Consider the following 20,840-nt stretch of genomic DNA (forward strand, 5'->3'; position numbering starts at 1 on the left):
AGAGAGGGAGGGACAGGCCTGCGACCATCTGTCAACTATTTAATATTGCTGTGTGAGGAGGAAAATTAAATCATCAAACTACATCCTTTCTCTTAATATTAGTATTATACCATCATAAAAAATTGAATGTTATTTCTCTTCTAACATAGTTATTTGTCATCTGGTGAGGTTGAAATTGACAGTTATTGAATTAATCCCACTATGTTTTCATTGTTCACTTAACACAGTTTTTCATAACATAAGGTTAAATTAAAATGCAATTTCTTATATCAGGAAGTTAAGTGAACAAATTTATATGGGAATTGAACATGTTGTAATACAGTCGCCAAGTTGTGTCATTAAAGTTGCTGGGAAAACGCTAAATTTTAATAAATAACCACTCAAACTAAAAAGTTAAGGATAATAAAATTGACATTGCTGGATTCCTTGTAAGGCAGAAATCATTTTTGAATAAAATATATATCTTTTTGAAGATATATGATTCTTGGAAAAATTTTTATCTAAAATTTGGCATCTAATGCAAAATATATGATGTTTATATTCAAAATAATCTCAAATTATAAGAAATTCCAGCAATATAAATTATATTCTGGCCGGGTAATTTGTATGAATTTTTGGGCTAAAACAAATATCTTCAGTTAATAAAAAAAAAAATATTTATTATATCATAATCAAAAGTACTGCACTCCCTATTCTTGATTTAGTCCCAGCCTCTTTTACCTCCCACTTGAAAAGTTAAAAAATTCGTTTTATTAATTTATTAAAATAACCTCAGTTAAGATACTGGATAATATAATTTAGGCATTGCTAGTTCATGTAAGATAGGAATATTTTGAATATCAAAATATCGCCATATTTTTGCACAAGATAACATACCTCCCTCCAGATTAAACATTTTATCTAAAATTTTATGTCTAATGCAAAATATATGATGTTTGTATTCTAAAATGATTATCAGTAATTCCAGAATATAGTGTATATTGATAGGTAATTGTATGAATTTTATGAGATAAAACAAATATCTTCAGTTAATAAATAAAAAATATTCTACAGGTGGAACAGATTGGTTGGTTGCCTCCTCCCACCCCCCACCAACCGTCCCAAGGAGATGTGTGGGAAGGCAGAATCTTAGCTTTTTGTAATAAATATTATCAAACTAAAGGTTGGGATGTGTATAATTGACATTGCTGGATTCATTGTGTTCAGGAATATTTGAATGTAATATCATATATTTTTTAAAAAAGATAAATATATTACCAGTATTTTTATCTAAATTTGTATGTTAATGCAAATATATGATGTTTATATTCAAAATGATATAGAAATTATAAGAATTTAGCAATGTAAAATTCTATTGTATGAATTTTTATGACTTAAGCAGGCAGTCAGGTAGGGTGGGCGGGTGGGGTAAATAAAAATAGCGTTTTGGGCAGGACACTTACCATATGTGAGTGAGGTTTAGCTTGGCAGGAACTTGTCATGTTAAATTGAAACCGCTTAGGCGGGTAATACTGTGTATATATATATATATATATATATATATATATATATATATATATATATATATATATATATATAATATACAGTACAGTCTGCATTTATGCGGTCAATTGAACCCGTGGATGTCCGCGTAAAACAAGAAACGCGTCAACGAAATAACAGATCATATGGGATTAATTGAAATAGAGACTGGGTCAACCCCCAAACTCCACTTTTTCCTACACAATACATACGTTGTAGTACAAATTTTATCTTAATTTTATGATGGTATGCACACACACATAATATAGAAGAGAAATATCAATAAGAGAATAATATACTGTATCAGGTAAAAGAAAAATCAAGGTTTAACACTTACGTTAGTAGAAGAGATGGGTTGGCATACGGGGATGGGGGCTGGTTCTGAGGCAGAGGGCAGATTAGTGGCCCTCAGGTGAATCAATATCACTATCCACCATAGTTGTCAGGGCCTCCCTGACAAACCCCTCAAAGTCACCATCACTGTCACTATCACGGACTTGGGCTGGCTGTTGTGGGTTGCGGGCGAAGAAGTCGGTGATGTTACGCTGACGGCTAGCGTTGATGTGGTCATGATACATCTTGATATATGGCTCCATAGTTTGGTCTAGATGGTTATTGGAGACTTCATATCGGATTGAGAGGGTCTTTGGAAAGGATGAGCTTGAGTTTCTCGACAAACTCAATGGCATCCTTTATATCACCATGTGTTAACTTCTGTAATTTGCACTAGACATATCAATTTTAGTACTGTATTCATTTAGTACATGTACAGTACAGGTTTGCACTTAGGTAATTTATTTCTTTTACGTTTCTTTTAGTATGGTGTGTGCATGTAAATGAATGAAAATAAATGAAGAAATTTATGTAAATCTACCCAAAAATACAGTTGAAAACTATATTATTGAAATGTACTACACTAATGTACTAAAATTTTTATCTCTTGTGCAAAATATATGACGTTTATATTTACATTATTCACTGTCTTGCAAGGATTCCAACAATGCAAATTATATTCTCCTAACTTTAGTCTGTGATATTATATAAGATAAAAACTGTAAGCCTACTGTATAATCACCAAACCCTTGCTGGGAGGGGGGGAGGGAGGGAAGAGTGACAGTGACATGTTTGACAGTTAGCGCCAAGGTCTAGTGAAGTATTTAGTATTTGTAAATTTGTTTATTTATGCCCATTTGGTTTTTATTTTTTTTAAATGTCATAGAAGTGACCGGGGAGAATATAATTTACATTGCTGGAATTCTTATGAGATAGTGATTAATTTGAATGTAAACATTCTATAGTTTGCACTAGACAAAAATTTTAGTCATCATTTTGTACATTATTTTGATTACATGTACAGTACAGCTTTGCCCTTTGGACATTGTGTGCATGTAAATGAGTTTCAATAAATGAATAAAGTTACATATATCGAGCCAAAAATAATAGTTGAAAAACTTTATGTAGACAGAGCTTGGATGGCTAAATTTTAGAATGACCCATAATTTTAGGATAAAAAATGCACAAATATTAAAGAGCACAATTTTCTTGATATTTACTCCACTGGAAACGAATGTAAACATAGAACAGATTACTGAATTGGCAGACTAGCCCATCAGCTGATGCTCACAACAAAACGTGTTTGTCGTAAGGATTTCGTTAATTGAAGTTTTGTTCGTTAACCGAATTGAAGATCCTTATGGGAGGTAATTTGTTAACCGAAATTTCGTTAATCAAACCGTTCTTTAACTGAGGGACCACTGTGTATATATATATATATATATATATATATATATATATATATATATATATATATATATATATATATATATATATATATATATATATATATATATATATATATATATATAATATATATATATATATATATATATATATATATATATATATATATAAAATTGAAGAAAATAAGACCCTGATTGTAGCTGTAGTAAAATTAATGTAAAAAAAATTAATATGGTTGTTTGAAGTACCTGTAAAGTTATTTAATGTTAATAAATGGAACAATATAAGTAGCTAACCATTAATGGTAAAAAAAAAGTGAGACTGCGCGTATGTAAGTGCGCACATGTGAAAACATATCGTCATTACTCTACATCAGAATATGAAAGCAACACTTATTTACTACTCATATATATTGAAAGGTTAAATGTTGTATTCTGTATAGACAAGCAGAGAGAGAGAGAGAGAGAGAGCAGCCGAGCTGCCGGATATAAACAAAACAAACCTTAATTTCCCGCGGGTTTTTTTTTCTGGGATTAACCCACCCGGGCATAGGTCACCAACCCATTTGGGCCCTGAGGGCAAATATTTAATACTCCTGTAATAATAATAATAATTCAGATAAGTAAAAAAAAAAAAAGCTGCAATCTACCTATTGGACAAACTAAAATCGTTCCGGACCACGGGAGTTTCCAGACCACAGAATGCGGGACTAGAAATTTAACCTGTATATATATATATATATATATATATATATATATATATATATATATATATATATATATATATATATATATATATATATATATATATATATATATATATATATATATATATATATATATATAGTATCTGTTAAAGATATATATACTGAATACAGTACTGATCCATGTATTTGCAGTTACTTTATCATTCTTACACTTGTTATTATTCAGGATTAATTAATTATACTCTGTGCCTTTAACAAAAAGACTCATCTACCTCCATTTTTGCTTTTCACTTTGAAGATATGAACCATAAGTCCATGATAGACATTGAGAACTTTATTGAGAACATATTGTACAGTAGATCAACACCACATATCCATTTAAGTGACCAGTAATGTTTGGGTATTGTAGTTTAAGGCTCATTGGAACACTGCTATATACTGATATCATCTTTGCAACATTCACATGCTTTTGTAGACAGTGGCAAATCAAAGCACTGGAATGTTGGCCAATATGCTTGTATCACCTCTTGGTGTTACTCTTCCTCTCTGGGAATTTATTCTTGTCAGGAAATTGATATTGATTTATTTAAATGTAATTATCTTGATCTTATGAAAGACTACAGTTAACTTCTGCTGATTGTCTGCTCACCCCAACAGTGTCTGACACCCATTTGCACCACTGCCATCACTTTACTTAATTATATTCATTTGTTTAACCATTTTTATATCAAACTTTTAATCTTTTGCCAATATTTCACACTTTGGTATTAATATCAGCTAGGATATCTCATTCGCCAACCATAATACATATCAATATTTAGTATTTCTCTCTCTACTCAAATTTCATCTTTACTCATCCCTCCTCTTATACCTTCTGTGTTACCAGTAGTTTCCCTTACCAAGCTTCCATACCAAGATTTTTCCTTAATTTTCATCTATGTCTACTTCCTTAGAAACCTTTTTTTTTCCCACTGCTGAGTTTTCACTGCTGTCAGTAACCTCACCATCACAATAAACTTGCAGCACTTCTTCACCTTGTCACTTTTTTCACTAACCTTGTCCTGAGGAGTATCACTGCCCGACACTCACCAGCCACTCTGTCTATCTGTCTGTGTCTGTGACAGTCACACACGGGTCCCACGCGCGCTCCTCACGGGCTGACCGCTCACGCTGTCTTCTTGTTACTTGCAGGCTGACAGAGGACAACACGTACAGCTATCACCTCAGCTACGAGGTCAAGAAACTCATGTACGCACCCTCCCCTCACGTTTCCATGTAGCGCTCCCTCCTGTTGTAGCTTGAGTCATGTCCCTCCACTGTCACCCTCTTGGTTTGTGGCACTCCTTCCCTGGCGTGGCCTCTGTGACGCCACTGCCCTGGTGCCACTAGACTGCCAGGTGCTATGTGGGTGCCAGACTGGGGCGTCTAGGGGCCCGCACCGTGGCACAGGGAGTCATACTCCTCCTCAACCATAAAGACTAATGGCAACTGTGCCATAGTCTCATAATGTTGTGCTATTTTATGTGACATTATTACCCAGACACATATACAGTAATGTATGTAGCCAGCATAGCAAGAATAGACCAGTAAATTTTAAATCCAAATTCTGGTTAGTGGTGTAGTAAACCCCTGCCTAAATGAAAAGTACAATGGTCAAATTATGCCTGGGCAGTGTGGCCACGCCTCTGAGGCATCTGCCTCATCTCACTGCCTTAACCCCTTGCCTGCATTTACCCGCATGATGACACTCATGCATTCTGTTACCATCATTATCACACTTTTATTCACAGACATAGTAACTGCACAGCATATATCAGATCAGAGTCTCACTGTTAGTGAGCATGATGCCCTTTCGGTGACCTGACCTGACCTGTTGATCTTTTCTTTCCAGCACGACAATTAGCTCACCTCTCTGGTGTCATTGCATTCTGTCATTACTTATGCTTCAGATAGCACCCTCTTTCTGTGGCTTGAGCTGTGAATATGATATTCTTATAACTAGAATATCAATTTCACATGAATTACACCCTATAATTCAATAGTATTCACTCAATTGCTGAAAATATTTTCTGTGCCATCCTAAAATTTCTTCACCAGTCATTACTAAAGTACTGTACTGTGATCAAATCATGCCACATTGTAAAGGGGGTATTTTTAATTTGTTTTACATACTTTTATGAAGAAGAAAATATATATATATATATATATATATATATATATATATATATATATATATATATATATATATATATATATATATATATATATCAACACCTCAACCATGGGACTCGAACCCATGGCCCAGAGCCCATGACTGTGACGAGGCAGCTAACCGCTGGACCACCAGGATACTAAAAGCAGTCCTGAACTCTGTTATATTTCACAAAGCCTGTGAAATATAGCAGAGTCTACTGCTATATATATATATATATATATATATATATATATATATATATATATATATATATATATATATATATATACTGTATATATTTTTTTTTTTATCAAAATATGGTAAAGTGAAGCATGATTGCTCTATCTTCATAATTGTCCCTCAGTAGGCATTGGTGTCTGTACAGTATGTGTATGTGTGTAGCTGCAAGTCTCACATGGGCAGATGATCCAGTAAGCTTATGAACTTCCCATGCAGTATACAGTAGGTCTTCCTTAAACCCCTTTGAGTTTGCAAAAGCTATTAATTCCACAACTGTCCAATGAAATATTTTCTGAACAAAGACGAGGTGTTTGTAATAACTTGAAAGCATAGTAAAACTGAAGCTCATCTCCGCATTATAAAGTATTCATGAAGCTGGATCATATGTCTGTGGTAACTGTAAGTAACTAAATCCTCTTTAGTGTCACTTGCCTCTTCTGCCTGAACACTGCATTATACATGCTTGTTGTTTTATAAATTATTAATAGATTAACACAAAATTAAATAATATCATTCAAAAAGTTTTCAGTCTGTAACTTCTAAGAGTAATTGCTCATAACTCATCTTTTATTTACATGTGTTAGTGTCAGCTGTTTGCTCGTCAAGATGAGTACTAAATGATAGAAATTAAATAAGTGATTGTGTCATAATATATTCTACTGGTGTTCACATAGTGCTTGTAGTACTTTTGAAAAACTCATCATTATCTGATACCGTATATGCTCATTGAAACCATTCCTCAAGGTCTTCACTGTTTATCAGATTGTAATATGTAATTGCCTGGAAACTTTGTACATTATACAGTACAGTATAGCATTTTTTGTAACATGTTATTGTGTTGTTTGTCACCAATTTATGTTGCATTTTAGTTATGAATGGTTCATTTTCCCAACTTGGAGTAATATAACCCTCTAAGTTTGGGCCCGAATGGTTTCAAGTAAGTTGTGAGGTTTCTCAGAATTTCTTAAATAAATGAACATGAGGTCCTCTAGGAACATAGTTTAAGTTTAGTGTTGTAGAAAATATGGAATCATCTGTACCCTTCTAGTATTAGGGAAAGTTACTTGCTTGATGTGGTTGCAGTTCAGTAATAGGCCCTGCTAATAAAACCAGGACCCATGCTCGAAATGTTAGGTCCTCATTCACTGCTCCCACAGGCCCACAAGTCGTAGCAGTGGAGGAGGCAATGGTGGCACCAACAACGGCCTTACAGTAGGCATTGCAGATGATCAAGCAAAAGATTTTGACTTTGAGAAAACAGAGATGAAATATGACTCAACTGGAATGTTCCACTGGTGTCCTGCAAGATCGTTGGAGGACTGTATATTAGTAAGTTACATGCATGTGACATTAGTGATAATATGTGATATGAAGACAACAGTATACTGTATAGTGTAATTAACTGTCAATATATCAAGGAGGGTTACTCCTTGTATATTCAGTAATATGGGAATAAAACATAGTATGCTGACATCTTCTTCACACTAGAAAGGCAACTGCATTTTATATCTTACTGTCTCTTTCAGGATCGCAACCAAGCGGCGATGACAGTATTAAATGGCCACGTTGTGGTGTGCCTCTTTGCTGACCCTGATTCTCCTCTTATTGGCCTTCGGAACTTAGTGATGCCCCTCCGAGCCTCCAATTTCCATTACCATGAGCTCAAACATGTGGTTATTGTTGGTTCAGTAGACTACATCAGAAGAGAATGGAAAATGCTTCAAAACCTCCCAAAAATATCTGTGCTAAATGTGAATTTCTCGTTTTTTCTTTTGTGCACTATATACCTGTATTCCTTTATACAGTACTGTATATTAATTAATAAGTTATGATGTATAATATCTCCCCAAATTAAGAAATCAAATGCCTAATTATATACAGTGTTTAGCAGTGGTGGGCACAGCTAAATGAAAAGTTAGCTTCGCTCACCGCTAATCTGCTAACTAAAAAGTTAACTTTGCTAACGCTAAACCGTTAAACAGCTAAAAAAAAAGCGGAAGTCAACGCTAACCGCTAACTTTTATTATATGAATTTAGCTTCTTTATTTTGGGGGGGGAGGGGGTTCTGAAACCCTTAAAAACAGACCTAGAGAGCTGAAATTTTCATATGTTTTCTTGTAGCTTAGACTTAGAGCTTTCCAAAAAGGTATAGCATGCCAAGATCAGATGATGATCAAGGTGTACACAAATAATTAAATGAACAAATGAAATTAAACAATAGTTTACATTCAAGTTTCAACATACACTTTATAATCTTTATTTACTGTACGAAAAGACAGAAAGTATTAAACGAATCCAAAAACCATAGTACTGTATAGCATAGGTAGCAAATAGCATCATGCCAAGACCAATTGATGATCAACTTATCAAGGTGTACACTGTACATAATTTCACAAATAATTAATTTGCATTCTCATACAACCTACCGGCCTTATTCATTATTCATGTAAATATGCACTACCAACCACATACACATTATACAATGCATTTTTATATAACTTATTGTTGGTCTTAGTCATGTAAATAAACAGAAAACTCTAAACTTTAATGAAAAGTAAGTTTTTAGAAAATTTTGTTTGGCTCACACCATGGATGGCATCCTGGTTATGAACTTATGCAGTACTTAGCATAACCAAATATATTGACACAAAAATCCTAATTAAATTAACAAATAAATGAGAAATGAAATTATACATTAGTTTACAATTACATTCTATGATTCTTTCAACATACACTGACAGTCTTTATTTACTGTAAAAAAAAGTGTTAAACTTTAATAATAAAAAAATTCCATTCGCTCAGCTGCTGCGGCGCGGCGTTGACAAATCATGTCTTGTCACGTTTACACGTACTAACACGCAGTCAGCCAAGCGTGCCTGACTGGCTGTTGGAGACACGCGTCGCGGCGTCACAAGCTTACAACAGACAGGAACAAACATGTATAAATTTTGTTAGCGGACTTAAAGTTAGTGGAACTATATTTAGCGGAAACTAATTGGTCTGCTAATGGTTTCCAAAGTTAGCGAAAACGCTAATCCGTTAACGAGAAAGTTAGCTAAGCTAATTAGCGGATTAGCGGAACCGTGCCCACCACTGGTGTTTAGAAATGCAATACATGTACACACACACACACACACACACACACACACACACACACACACACACACACACACACACATACAAACAATATTCTCCATTCTTCTTTTATATTGGAGAGCTGCTTAGAGACAAGTTAAGGTTTAATTCATGTCCAATTTGAAGGGCTGAGGTATATACTGTATACTGACGGCACAGATAGAAAGGTTCAGTATCTGGGTGTCAAGGCAGCAAGGGTCTTGTGACTAACAATCCATCTCAGGGTTATGAGTGGCAGCATTTTCTTTTTATATCTACCCCCCAACTGGATGCAAGTACAGTATAGTGGTGGTGAGAGGTAAGACAGAAAAATAGGTAGGTATAAAAATGGCTTACGGTAATTTATTAAACACATTTCACACATTTTTCTATCTCTGTCAGTCTTTTAGCTGCGATAAGTACAGCAAGGGAAACAAAATCTCTCCAGAATTGTCCTACCATCCTTGCACCTGCAAAGAGCTCCATAAACCCTTACCTTGATAGAGTATTACATTTTCACCCATGCAGGTCTGTGGAGATTTATCATCCCCCATTATAACCATCTTACATATTCATTCATTCATTGCCCTGTTAGTTGTCTAAACTGACACAATACTTTGTCGACTATCTGACTACTGCTGTCAGTGTTGATCTGTAACTACGTACAGTCAAACACAGGAGTGTTACGTATTTTTAACCATTGAATAATGAAGAGATGAGGTGAGAACCCCACTGTGATGTTAAAGATTTACTGTATATTGTTATCAAAATTGTTTTTAATCTTTGCTTAAGAATTATTACAAATAATTTAAGTTAATACTGTACCGTATCTTTTTATCACTTTTTTCTCCAAAGTTCATAAATTTGTCTTAAAAGAAAATGTGCCAAAATGTGCCTTTCACTGATGCAGTTTCCATAATTGATAATATCACAAAACAGTAAACTGTAATACTGTATTTTCATTTTTACACTGCTGTTTGTAATAGTACAGTACCTAGTTACAATACTACTTCCATCTGTTTTAACAAAATAACTTTTGACTAGCCAGGACAATTTTCAGTGTACAAGATACCTTTTTTTTTATGTAATGACCAGACTTATTAAGGGAAAGGAGGCCAACACTAACACACAAAAACACTTACATAATATCCTCTTTAGCATTTGTCAGCTTACTAGCCAGTTGGGTAGTTTGCTTGTTACTTCCTGCAGGAATATTTAACGCATGTAATTAACAAACTGGGGCCATTTTAAAATTAATATTATGATCACTGTGCCATACATGGCTGCATCTTTCTCTTTTTATCGTAATTAATGGTCTCTGGAGCTTCACAAGTGACATAAAAGTGATACACCACTAGAGAACACCATTGGGCAGAGATTGACAGAACTGTACCAAAAAAGAGTATAATATTCTGTGGTAGATGCAGTATCCATATGGATTATGTTTTGCTGCAAATGAAATGCCTGTAACTTTTGGTACTCAATTGAAACAACAGGTACTGTACCTAACCATTTAATCGGCAAGCTTGGGACTTAAGGTGAACTGGTTTCCTGGATTTGGTGGATTTCTGGTCTTAAGCCCAGTGTGTGCGTGTTTGTGAATACATGTATATATATATATACAGTACGTATATATATATATATATATATATATATATATATATATATATATATATATATATATATATATATATATATATATATATATATATATATATATATATATATATATATATATATATTATACACACACACACACACAACACACAGGTATTTTCCGAGTTATGAACGCCTGACAAAAATCTGTAACTCAAATCCCATTTTTTCATTACAGTACAATACATTCATTGTTCTGTATTGTTTAACATCACTTTATTTATATTATTTGTTATGTATGGGATATTATGGCTGTTTTATATAGGTAGGGTTGTGATTTAACATAACCTAAAATTTGAAAATAACAATGTTTCGATTATGAACAGATCGATTTACAAACAGGGTCCAGGAACGTAACACGTTCGTAACAGTAATAACATTATACAGTAACAACAAAAGAATAACCACCCATGCTCTTCATTTTTCATAAACTGTATAGTCTTATAGTATATTTTCTTTACTTTCAAGTCACGGTAGAGTATTAAAATAATTATTCTATAACTTTTATAGTTTCTGTGCATGTAACAATGGCAGTGCATGTAGCCATCTCACAGACAACAGCTGACTGGCAATGTGTGTTATGGGGAGCTGTATTATTACTTATAATGATTACTTTACGTTTACTTTTACTTTACTTTTATCCTCTTCACCACTGATCTCGTTAGTCGCTTGGGCGATCGGCCACGTCTCTGTTACACACTGTTGGCAAGTACTGGACATGAACCTGCTCCAGTGTTGGTCAAGTCTGGTCTTGAAAGAGCTCACACTCGGTGCTTTCACAACACTTTCCGGTATATTGTTCCAAGAGTTTGTAACTCTCACTCCAAAAAAGTTTGCCCTCACAGTTTTCTGGACCTGCAGCTTCTTCAATCTTGAGCTGTGATCCCTTGTGGGGTGAGCGTCCTCCAGCTCCAAGTAAGGACACTCAACTGAATAGTGCCTCTTGAGATGCTTATACACCTCAATTAGGTCGCCCCTTGCCTGTCTGTAGTATAAGCTAGGCAAGATCAGGCGCTCCAATCTCTCAGGGTAGTTGAGGTGCCGAAGTGCAGGCACCAGTCTAGATATTAAATGCTCTTCACACTACTCATATGTTATTCTTGAGTACTGACTGCTTAGGCAGTAAGTAGACTGTCACAAACCACTCGTAAAATTGCTGGTGAGAGAGAGAAGGGAGAATCACCTATCATGACAAGCAAATAAACACTATGGCGATGCATTGTTCTTGGAGCGAAAAAATTATTTTGAACTTTCCATTAGCAAGTGTAATTCCTGCTAGCCTTTTAGATTTAATAGATGATAATGATAACAAATTGAGGTAAATAACCACAAAAAGTAGAGAGAGACAAGTTCACACAGAATTCAGCTTCTTAAAACTGAGGTATGTACCATGGCGTTACCAAAAGCAAAACAAATTGGCCAGCCAAACCTGCAAGTTTCAAAACTAACCAGGTTGAGAAACAATTGGATTTCTGGTAAATCCTGTTTCCTGGATGCCATATAGATGGTCTGGTACTTGAACTACTGAAACTGAATTTGAACTTGGAGTCAGGTCAGCCAGGTCAGGAGTCATTCACTCTCAGCTTCTCTCCACACAAATTCCAACTTGATCAAATAATCTTTTTTTTTATCATTATCAGTAACCAAGTTTCACAGATACAACTTATACTGTATCTTGAATGATATCAAGTCATAAAGATTAAAAAACATATGAGCACCTGATATAAGAGGTGATAGAAGATGATAGATTTCCTATTTGATCAAGTTGAGGCTCATGGTACTGGCTTTGAACCTAAGGATCTAGATAACTCCTCACCTAGTGATTCACAGGTCCTCAAGGCAATAGTTGAATGTAAATTCAAATTCAAATGCGATAGTTGTTTTGAGTGAGAAAAATTGTAGATGTTTCATGTACAGTAAAATATTATGCATGTGGATAATGTACTTACTTTGGAGCATTACACACTTCCTGAATACTGTACTAGCAGGGTCTGCCCAAGGACACTCTATGGTAGTCTGTTTCTTGTAGGCAATTTATTCATCTCCTCAGTCATAAAACAGGATTTCAAACCTTAAACCTCAATTTGTAGTGGCCTTGGTAAGCAGGTTCAAAGTTCACTAATACATACACTGTATCGTCCTTCTAAAATTAATTATACAGTACATATTTTCTAACAATTTATTGTTTCACCTATTTATGTTCTACAGTAGTTGTAATTGAAATTTCTGATCAACAGGGTTCTCCACTCAGTAGAGCAGACTTAAGAGCCGTTAATGTCAACCTGTGTGACATGTGCGTCATCTTGAGCGCAAAAGTTCCCAGTAATGATGATCCAACATTAGCTGATAAAGAAGCCATCCTTGCCTCACTCAACATCAAAGCCATGACTTTTGATGACACCATAGGCGTTCTCAACCAGAGTATGTGAAATGTTTTTATAAGTTTCTAGAATGATTGTTTTTGTGGAGTTGAAAATATTTTTATTTATCTGATTCAAATTTTTTTTTATGGATTATGTGAAGATCTTTACTGTATGTGTGACTGTTTGTCGATTCATTAATACAGTTTCAGAAGGTAGGATTTATTAACATGGACTTAATTATAGTGGTTACCTGGGATGGGTATAAAGTTCCCATCTTGCAACCTCAGATGAGGAGGTTGAAAGTGGATCATCACGAAACATGCAAATTCCACAGGTGATGGACTGGTTCTTTATCAGAGTGAGGTATGAGAGACCTCTACACCGCATAGTTCATTCCCAACTTTTTCTACTGCCTTTAATTAATTTTCTGATGAGAAAAGGTTTGGGGCATCGATTCTCATTAACTTCATCTGTTGCCCTCGAACACTTGAACAACCGTGGACAGACATAATGAAAGATTTTTGGTTGTTACTGTTGGATTATTACCACCTAAAGGTCCAACCACATTGCCTCCTGTGCTTGCGGGCAGTATGCCACCAAGAGCTAACAAGTACTGTCTGAGCAAAACAAAGCAAGTACTGTCTGAGCAAAACAAAGTTTTAGACATTAAACATGATGTAAACATTAAGAATGAACATGCATAAAATCAAGATTGGATGGGACATGGAATGTTAGGACATAATATGAAGCTGGTAAGTATGCAAATGTTTGTAGATAAATGAAAAGACTGCAGTGGAGCATTCTGGGATTAAGTGAAGTAAGATGGACAGGTTCAAAGAGCATTAGTGGTGAAGATTTTTACTTCATATATTCTAGTGGTAAAAAGCATGAGAGAAGAGTTGGTATTCTTGTAAACCAGAAGTTGAGCAGTAAAGTAAAAATATTGGGCAGTCAGATAGAGTTTTGTTAGTCAAGTTTAATCCTAAACCCATGGATTTGGTAATATTAATAGTTTATGGGACCAACAAACTGAAGTGTGGATGAAGTCTTAAAAAATTGTATGGAGATTTAAAGAAAGCAAAAGATACCATGAAGTTTAATGAATGTCTGATTATAATGGGTGATTTTAACACAGAAGTTTGGAAAGGGAAAGAGGCACCAGAAGTAGGACCACATGGGTTGGGTAATAGAAATGAGAGAGCAGAAATATTAATTGACTCTTTTAAGGAAAACAAAATGATAACTGTAAATACAGTAATCTCCGCTTTAGCTAGAATCCCTGGTCTCTGAAATTCTCCAATAGCTTGAATAATAGTTCATTAATACTGTATACCATATGAAATACTTTTCCACTTTGTATGATTCCTTTATCACTCTCACATCTCAAATATTAGACTGCGGCTGCAAGCAAAAATATTTACGGCTAGCGAAAGTGTATGAACTTTTATCCACTCCATCTGTTCTAATTGTGTTAGAAAGATGATTTTGGTACCAAAATGTTCCTGAATAAATTATTTACAACACCTTGTGCATAAAAGGGCCATAAACAAAATATATTGACACGATATAATGATAGGAATTTGATTCTTTTGTGAAAAAGGTAAGAATTGTTTATACAGGAGTGTATAAAATCACTTCTATTTAAGTTAGAAATGCCACATTTATACCAAAATAATCCTGAATAATTTATCTACACATTTGTTTAAATAAATATTTATATAAAACAACAAACCTACTGTATATGATAAGGACCATCAAATGGATGTATTTTTTGGGTGTGAGGCTTGAATGGAACTGATTATCATAGCTGAAACAGTACACACTGCTGCCACACGTATGAGAGGCCCTGGCAACACCAGCCGCTTGGTGACTCACGAAGTACACCTCTGAGAGCCAATGACAAGCTGCCAAGAGTGTATTAGAGACCAAGGATTTTTTTTTCACAAATGTTAAAACCCTAAGTGTTTAAAAAAAATTCATATGGCATATAAAGTCCCTGAGGGTGTTAAGTCTAGGATAATAATTACAGTAGGTTCAGTGTTCTTATGTAGCTTGAGTCGGTAATCCCCTACCCTCTAGGATTTTCCACCCTGCAATATAGACAGTACAGACCCCCACCCAACCTAGAATTTTGGCCATACTAGACAGGCCTTTCTCTCAATTAGTTTGGATTAGGGGGAGTTTACTGTAATCATATTATTCTAGCAATTTGCACTGTTACTCTCTAATTTATAACTTGTATTATTTTGCTTGGTCCAACAGACCCAAGTGGTGGTGGTGACACATTGAGTCCTCTTGGGTCACCTATTGTACTACAACGGCGTGGCTCCGTCTATGGTGCTAATGTCCCTATGATCACAGAATTGATAAATGACAGCAATGTGCAGTTCCTTGACCAAGATGATGATGATGACCCAGACACTGAGCTCTACTTGACTCAACCTTTTGCTTGTGGTACTGCCTTTGCTGTCTCTGTCCTTGATTCTCTAATGTCCACGGTAAGTTTGCTCTTCAAACATCTTCTACCTTTATCCTCTTTATATATTTTGCTAATTGTCAAAAATTGATCAGTGAACCACCCCAAGAACTTTCCTACTTATACCCACCATGGTCGGAAGGGGAGGGGGGGGGGGGATGTTATGTTGGCAGCCTATTTTGCACAACAAGTGCTGTTGCAAAATTGCTCCTTTTCCAGTGAACCAAAATTGAAGCAATGTTCTCTGAAAGTGAGGCAGTTGATAATAGGAATTACTCACCTTCTTCATCTCATGAGGTTACTATTAAACTTGGGCTCCTCTCTCTTGTTGTCAGAGATCATATTCTGTTCACTATTTACAATAGGAAGTGTCATAGTTTTTGCTTCTTTGGATTTTCACCCATTTGACAATTTTGTAGGGAATACAGGAAGAGAACAACATAACTCTAGATTGCTAGTAGGACCGGAAGGTCAGTGTCCGGAAGGATCACTAAGAAAGCTAAACGTCGCATTACCAAATCATAAAAACTGGATTTTTGAAAAAAACTTCTTTTCTCGAAATAACGAACTAATTCGAGCCACCCCTCTCCGTTAAATCAAAATTTTTGCTAAATCGAAGTTTCCGTTATTTTTGCTCGATTTAGCGAACTAGTTCACTAAATCCAGTATGATTCCATTAATTTTCTGCTAAATTAAAATTTGTTATTTTTGCTTGATTTAGCAAACTAGTTCATTAAATTGAGCGAAAAATAATTTTAAAAAATTCCCTCCGCTAAATCGAGAGTTTGATATATCCGATTCCGTTAAATCGAGAGTACAGTATACTGTAACCTTTGAAACTAAGTGTATGATCACAGGTTCTTATTGCATCCGAGTGGGAGATCATATTATCCTATTTCCAGATTTGTGGTACAAAGACATTTGACAGTCCTATATTTCATTGTCAAACTCAGTCTTCATTGGTATATTCCTCAATTCCGTCGCATTTTGCTCCTGATCAGTCAGATTTTGTTGTTTTTGGGGAATTTTTAACATTTGTATGACAAAAGCAAGTTACTGTACTTAGTTTTCACACATAGCCAGATGTGTGTTCAGGATTTTTCATGTTCCTGGAGCTTCCAGTTGTCATCTTTGAAGTGGATCAACTCTATTATTCCATTGCAAAAGTTCTGATTGTTCCTCCCAGATCATTGAAGGTAGTTTCTTATTTGTGAACTCTAGTCCATATCTGTAGACCTCTGAGGTTCTTATTAACATGCCCCTATATACTGTACAGTATAGGTTTAATGGTAAGCCTGAATTTTTACTCCAAAATATATCTTTTCAGCCAAAAGAGAGCTCTTAGGTATTTATAATGAATTAAAGAGTAGCAGTTGATGCCCTTCATAAAAAGAGGGGCACTGTACTTTATTTTGTATACCAGGATGATTGGCTGAGCTTGAACCTGGCCAGAATAATCGATAGGAGAGATACACAAAGAAATTTGTTGTTTTTTTCACTGACAACGCAAGAAAATGTTGGGCAAATTGGCAAGATTGGTTCCTCACCTCCTTCACTGGTGTTGTTATTGTATTCACGTTCCTTCCTCAGCTTTAGTTTATGCTCTTCCAGATTTCTGAAAACTTTGTGTTTATAATTTCTGACCTTCCTCAGTCACATTCATTCATATGCTGTCATACATAACATTATAGATCCATGTTTTGTCATTTCCTTCTTATATTGACAATTTATTTTTAGACCTAAATTTATTTATTTATTTTTTTCTCCACTCCAGAATTTTTTTTATTCTATGCAGTACATTATATTTATTAATATCTTAGGCACTGTTGATATGTCTAATAATTAAATCACAAGTGCACCCAAGAATTTGAACAGTGTGGTTACTACTTCAAAACTAAACACCCTTTATCCCTTGATATCCCTTGGCATTAACAATCAGATAACTGCATTAATAACAAAAAAGAGCAGATATACTGGAATAGTGCAGCCATAAACATGTTTCAATTGCCAATCAGTGCATTACAGAATATGTAATGCACAGTATGCATATATGGTACTGTATTAAATTTTCGTATTTGGTCAGATATATTCTACTTAATCAATATTTAGAAAATACAGTGTTCAGGTACTGTACTAAATAAAGATATACGTATTACCTTTGTAGACATACTTCAACCAGAACGCCCTCACACTCATCCGCTCCCTGATCACTGGTGGAGCCACTCCTGAATTAGAGCTCATCCTTGCTGAAGGTGCAGGGCTTAGAGGAGGCTACAGGTAAGGCCAATACTTTTACTTTATAATAAAGATGTGACTACAGGGTGTATTAAATTTTGGCTGTCAAGTGGTCATAAATTAATTGACCAATTTTTAACCAAGTGCAACATGTGTTTGATACTGTACTAGCATTATCACATTCTCAATTTTTTATGGGGATTAGCCCACCTGGGCACAGGTCACTGACCCACATCGGGGCCTGGGGGCAAAAATGTGATAATAATAATAAATAATAATAATAATTCATAGTAAAGAAAATTTCTAATAAAAAATAAAATAATAAAATAATAATGATAATAATAATAATACAGTATTACCCCGCTTAACGCGGTTTCGCTTAGCGCGTTTTACCATATTCGCGGTGCCTCGCCAGAGCCTAACTTTCACTCAACACGGGTTTTTTCCAGGTATACGCGGTAAGTGTCCGGCTCGAGAGCTATTTTTAGATTCGCCCCACCCCCCACCCGCCACCCTGCCTGACTGCCTGTTTTAGCTCATAAAATTCATACAAATTACCCGGCCAGAATATAATTTACATTGCTGGAATTCTTACAATATGATGATCATTTTGAATATAAACATCATAGATTTTGCATAAGACATACAAATTTTAGATATAATGTTTACTCTGAGTAAATATGTTATTTTTTGTGCAAAATATATGACATTTGTATTCAAAATATTCCTGGTCTTACAAGGAATCCAGCAATGTCAATTATATTATCCTAACTTTAGTTTGAGGTATTATTTATTACTAAAAAGGTAAATATTCTGGTTTTCCCACACATCTGGTAGGGAGGGTTGGTGGGGGGTGGGGGGGAGGGAGGGACCGACCGACCATCTGTTACTGTGTGAAGAATATTTTTTTTTTTATTAACTGAAGATATTTGTTTTAGCTCATAAAATTCATACAAATTACCCGGTCAGAATATAATTTACATTGCTGGAATTCTTACAATTTGATGATCATTTTGAATATAAACATCATAGATTTTGCATTAGACATACAAATTTTAGATATAATGTTTACTCTGAGTAAATATGTTATTTTTTGTGCAAAATATATGACATTTGTATTCAAAATATTCCTGGTCTTACAAGGAATCCAGCAATGTCAATTATATTATCCTAACTTTAGTTTGAGGTATTATTTATTACTAAAAAGGTAAATATTCTGGTTTTCCCACACATCTGGTAGGGACAAGGTTGGTGGGGGGGAGTGAGGGACCAACCGACCATCTGTTACTGTGTGAAGAATATTTTTTTTTTTTTATTAACTGAAGATATTTGTTTTAGCTCATAAAATTCATACAAATAACCCGGTCAGAATATAATTACATTGCTGGAATTCTTACAATTTGGTGATCATTTTGAATATAAACATCATAGATTTTGCATTAGACATACAAATTTTAGATATAATGTTTACTCTGAGTAAATATGTTATTTTTTGTGCAAAATATATGACATTTGTATTCAAAATATTCCTGGTCTTACAAGGAATCCAGCAATGTCAATTATATTATCCTAACTTTAATCTGAGGTATTACTGTACTTAATACAAAATGTTAAAATTTATTTTTTTCACCCAACATCTCTTGAAGGGAAGATTGGTGGGGGATGGGGGGGAGGGTTGGGACTGACCGCGCGGTTGGAAGAGGGAGGGGGGAGGCAAGGTGGGGTACTTTGATTGACAGATAGTGTCTTGAAGAATATTTTTTTTTTTATTAACTGAAGATATTTTTTTTAGCTCATAAAATTCATACAAATTACCCGGCCAGAATATAATTTACATTGCTGGAATTCTTACAATTTGGTGATCATTTTGAATATAAACATCATAGATTTTGCATTAGACATACAAATTTTAGATATAATGTTTACTCTCAGTAAATATGTTATCTTTTGTGCAAAATATATGACATTTATATTCAAAATATTCCTGGTCTTACAAGGAATCCAGCAATGTCAATTGTATTATCCTAACTTTAGTTTGTGGTATTATTTATTAAAATTTAGTGGTTTTCCCCCCAAAATTTCTCAGAGAGGGATGAGCCAGCAGTGTAGTGTGAGAAGAGGGGGAGGGAGTTGAGTCCATTATTTGAATGGACATTAACTTGGCGACTGTATTTCTCTATTTCTCTTAAGTATTAATTGTGTGCATGTACCATCATAATATTAAGATGTTATTTTTACTAGAACATAGGTATTGTGTCGGAAAAAGTGGAGTTTGGGGATCGGGCCAGTTTCTATTGGAATTAATCCCATATGTTCTGTTGTTCACTTAGCGCGGTTTTCACTTAACCCTGTGGGTTTTATTGACCGCTAACGCAGGGTACTACTGTAATAATAATAATAATAATAATAACTCTGTAGTAGTACTAGTAGTAGTAGTAATAATAATAATAATAATAATAATAATAATAATAATAATAATAATAATAATAATAAAGAACCATAAATACAAAAATGAAAAAAAAGATCAAAAGTGAGAAACAATATACAGTACAGCAATCTTGATTTACGCGAGTTTGGTTTACGCGTTTGGTCATT

The 20,840-nt window shown here is 34.7% G+C and overlaps 1 protein-coding gene across 34 annotated transcripts in view; it reads left to right on the plus strand.

Annotated features, from left to right (window-relative positions):
* Positions 1–20,840, plus strand: part of LOC121857774 (calcium-activated potassium channel slowpoke-like) — a 205,714-nt gene that overhangs the window by 166,435 nt on the left and 18,439 nt on the right. For 29 of the 34 annotated variants that reach the window (XM_042353931.1, XM_042353932.1, XM_042353927.1 and 26 more), the window contains 6 exons: positions 5,159–5,215; positions 7,559–7,730; positions 7,928–8,152; positions 13,409–13,592; positions 15,797–16,032; positions 18,175–18,287. In XM_042353931.1, coding sequence (XP_042209865.1) covers positions 5,159–5,215; positions 7,559–7,730; positions 7,928–8,152; positions 13,409–13,592; positions 15,797–16,032; positions 18,175–18,287 — 987 coding nt within the window. The remainder of the gene's footprint in view (positions 1–5,158; positions 5,216–7,558; positions 7,731–7,927; positions 8,153–13,408; positions 13,593–15,796; positions 16,033–18,174; positions 18,288–20,840) is intronic. The other 5 variants (XM_042353954.1, XM_042353941.1, XM_042353943.1 and 2 more) reach the window with 1 other exon arrangement.

The sequence above is a fragment of the Homarus americanus genome, unplaced genomic scaffold (genome assembly GCF_018991925.1).
Source record: "Homarus americanus isolate GMGI-L3 unplaced genomic scaffold, GMGI_Hamer_2.0 scaffold16712, whole genome shotgun sequence".
Classification (NCBI taxonomy): Eukaryota; Metazoa; Arthropoda; class Malacostraca; order Decapoda; family Nephropidae; genus Homarus; species Homarus americanus.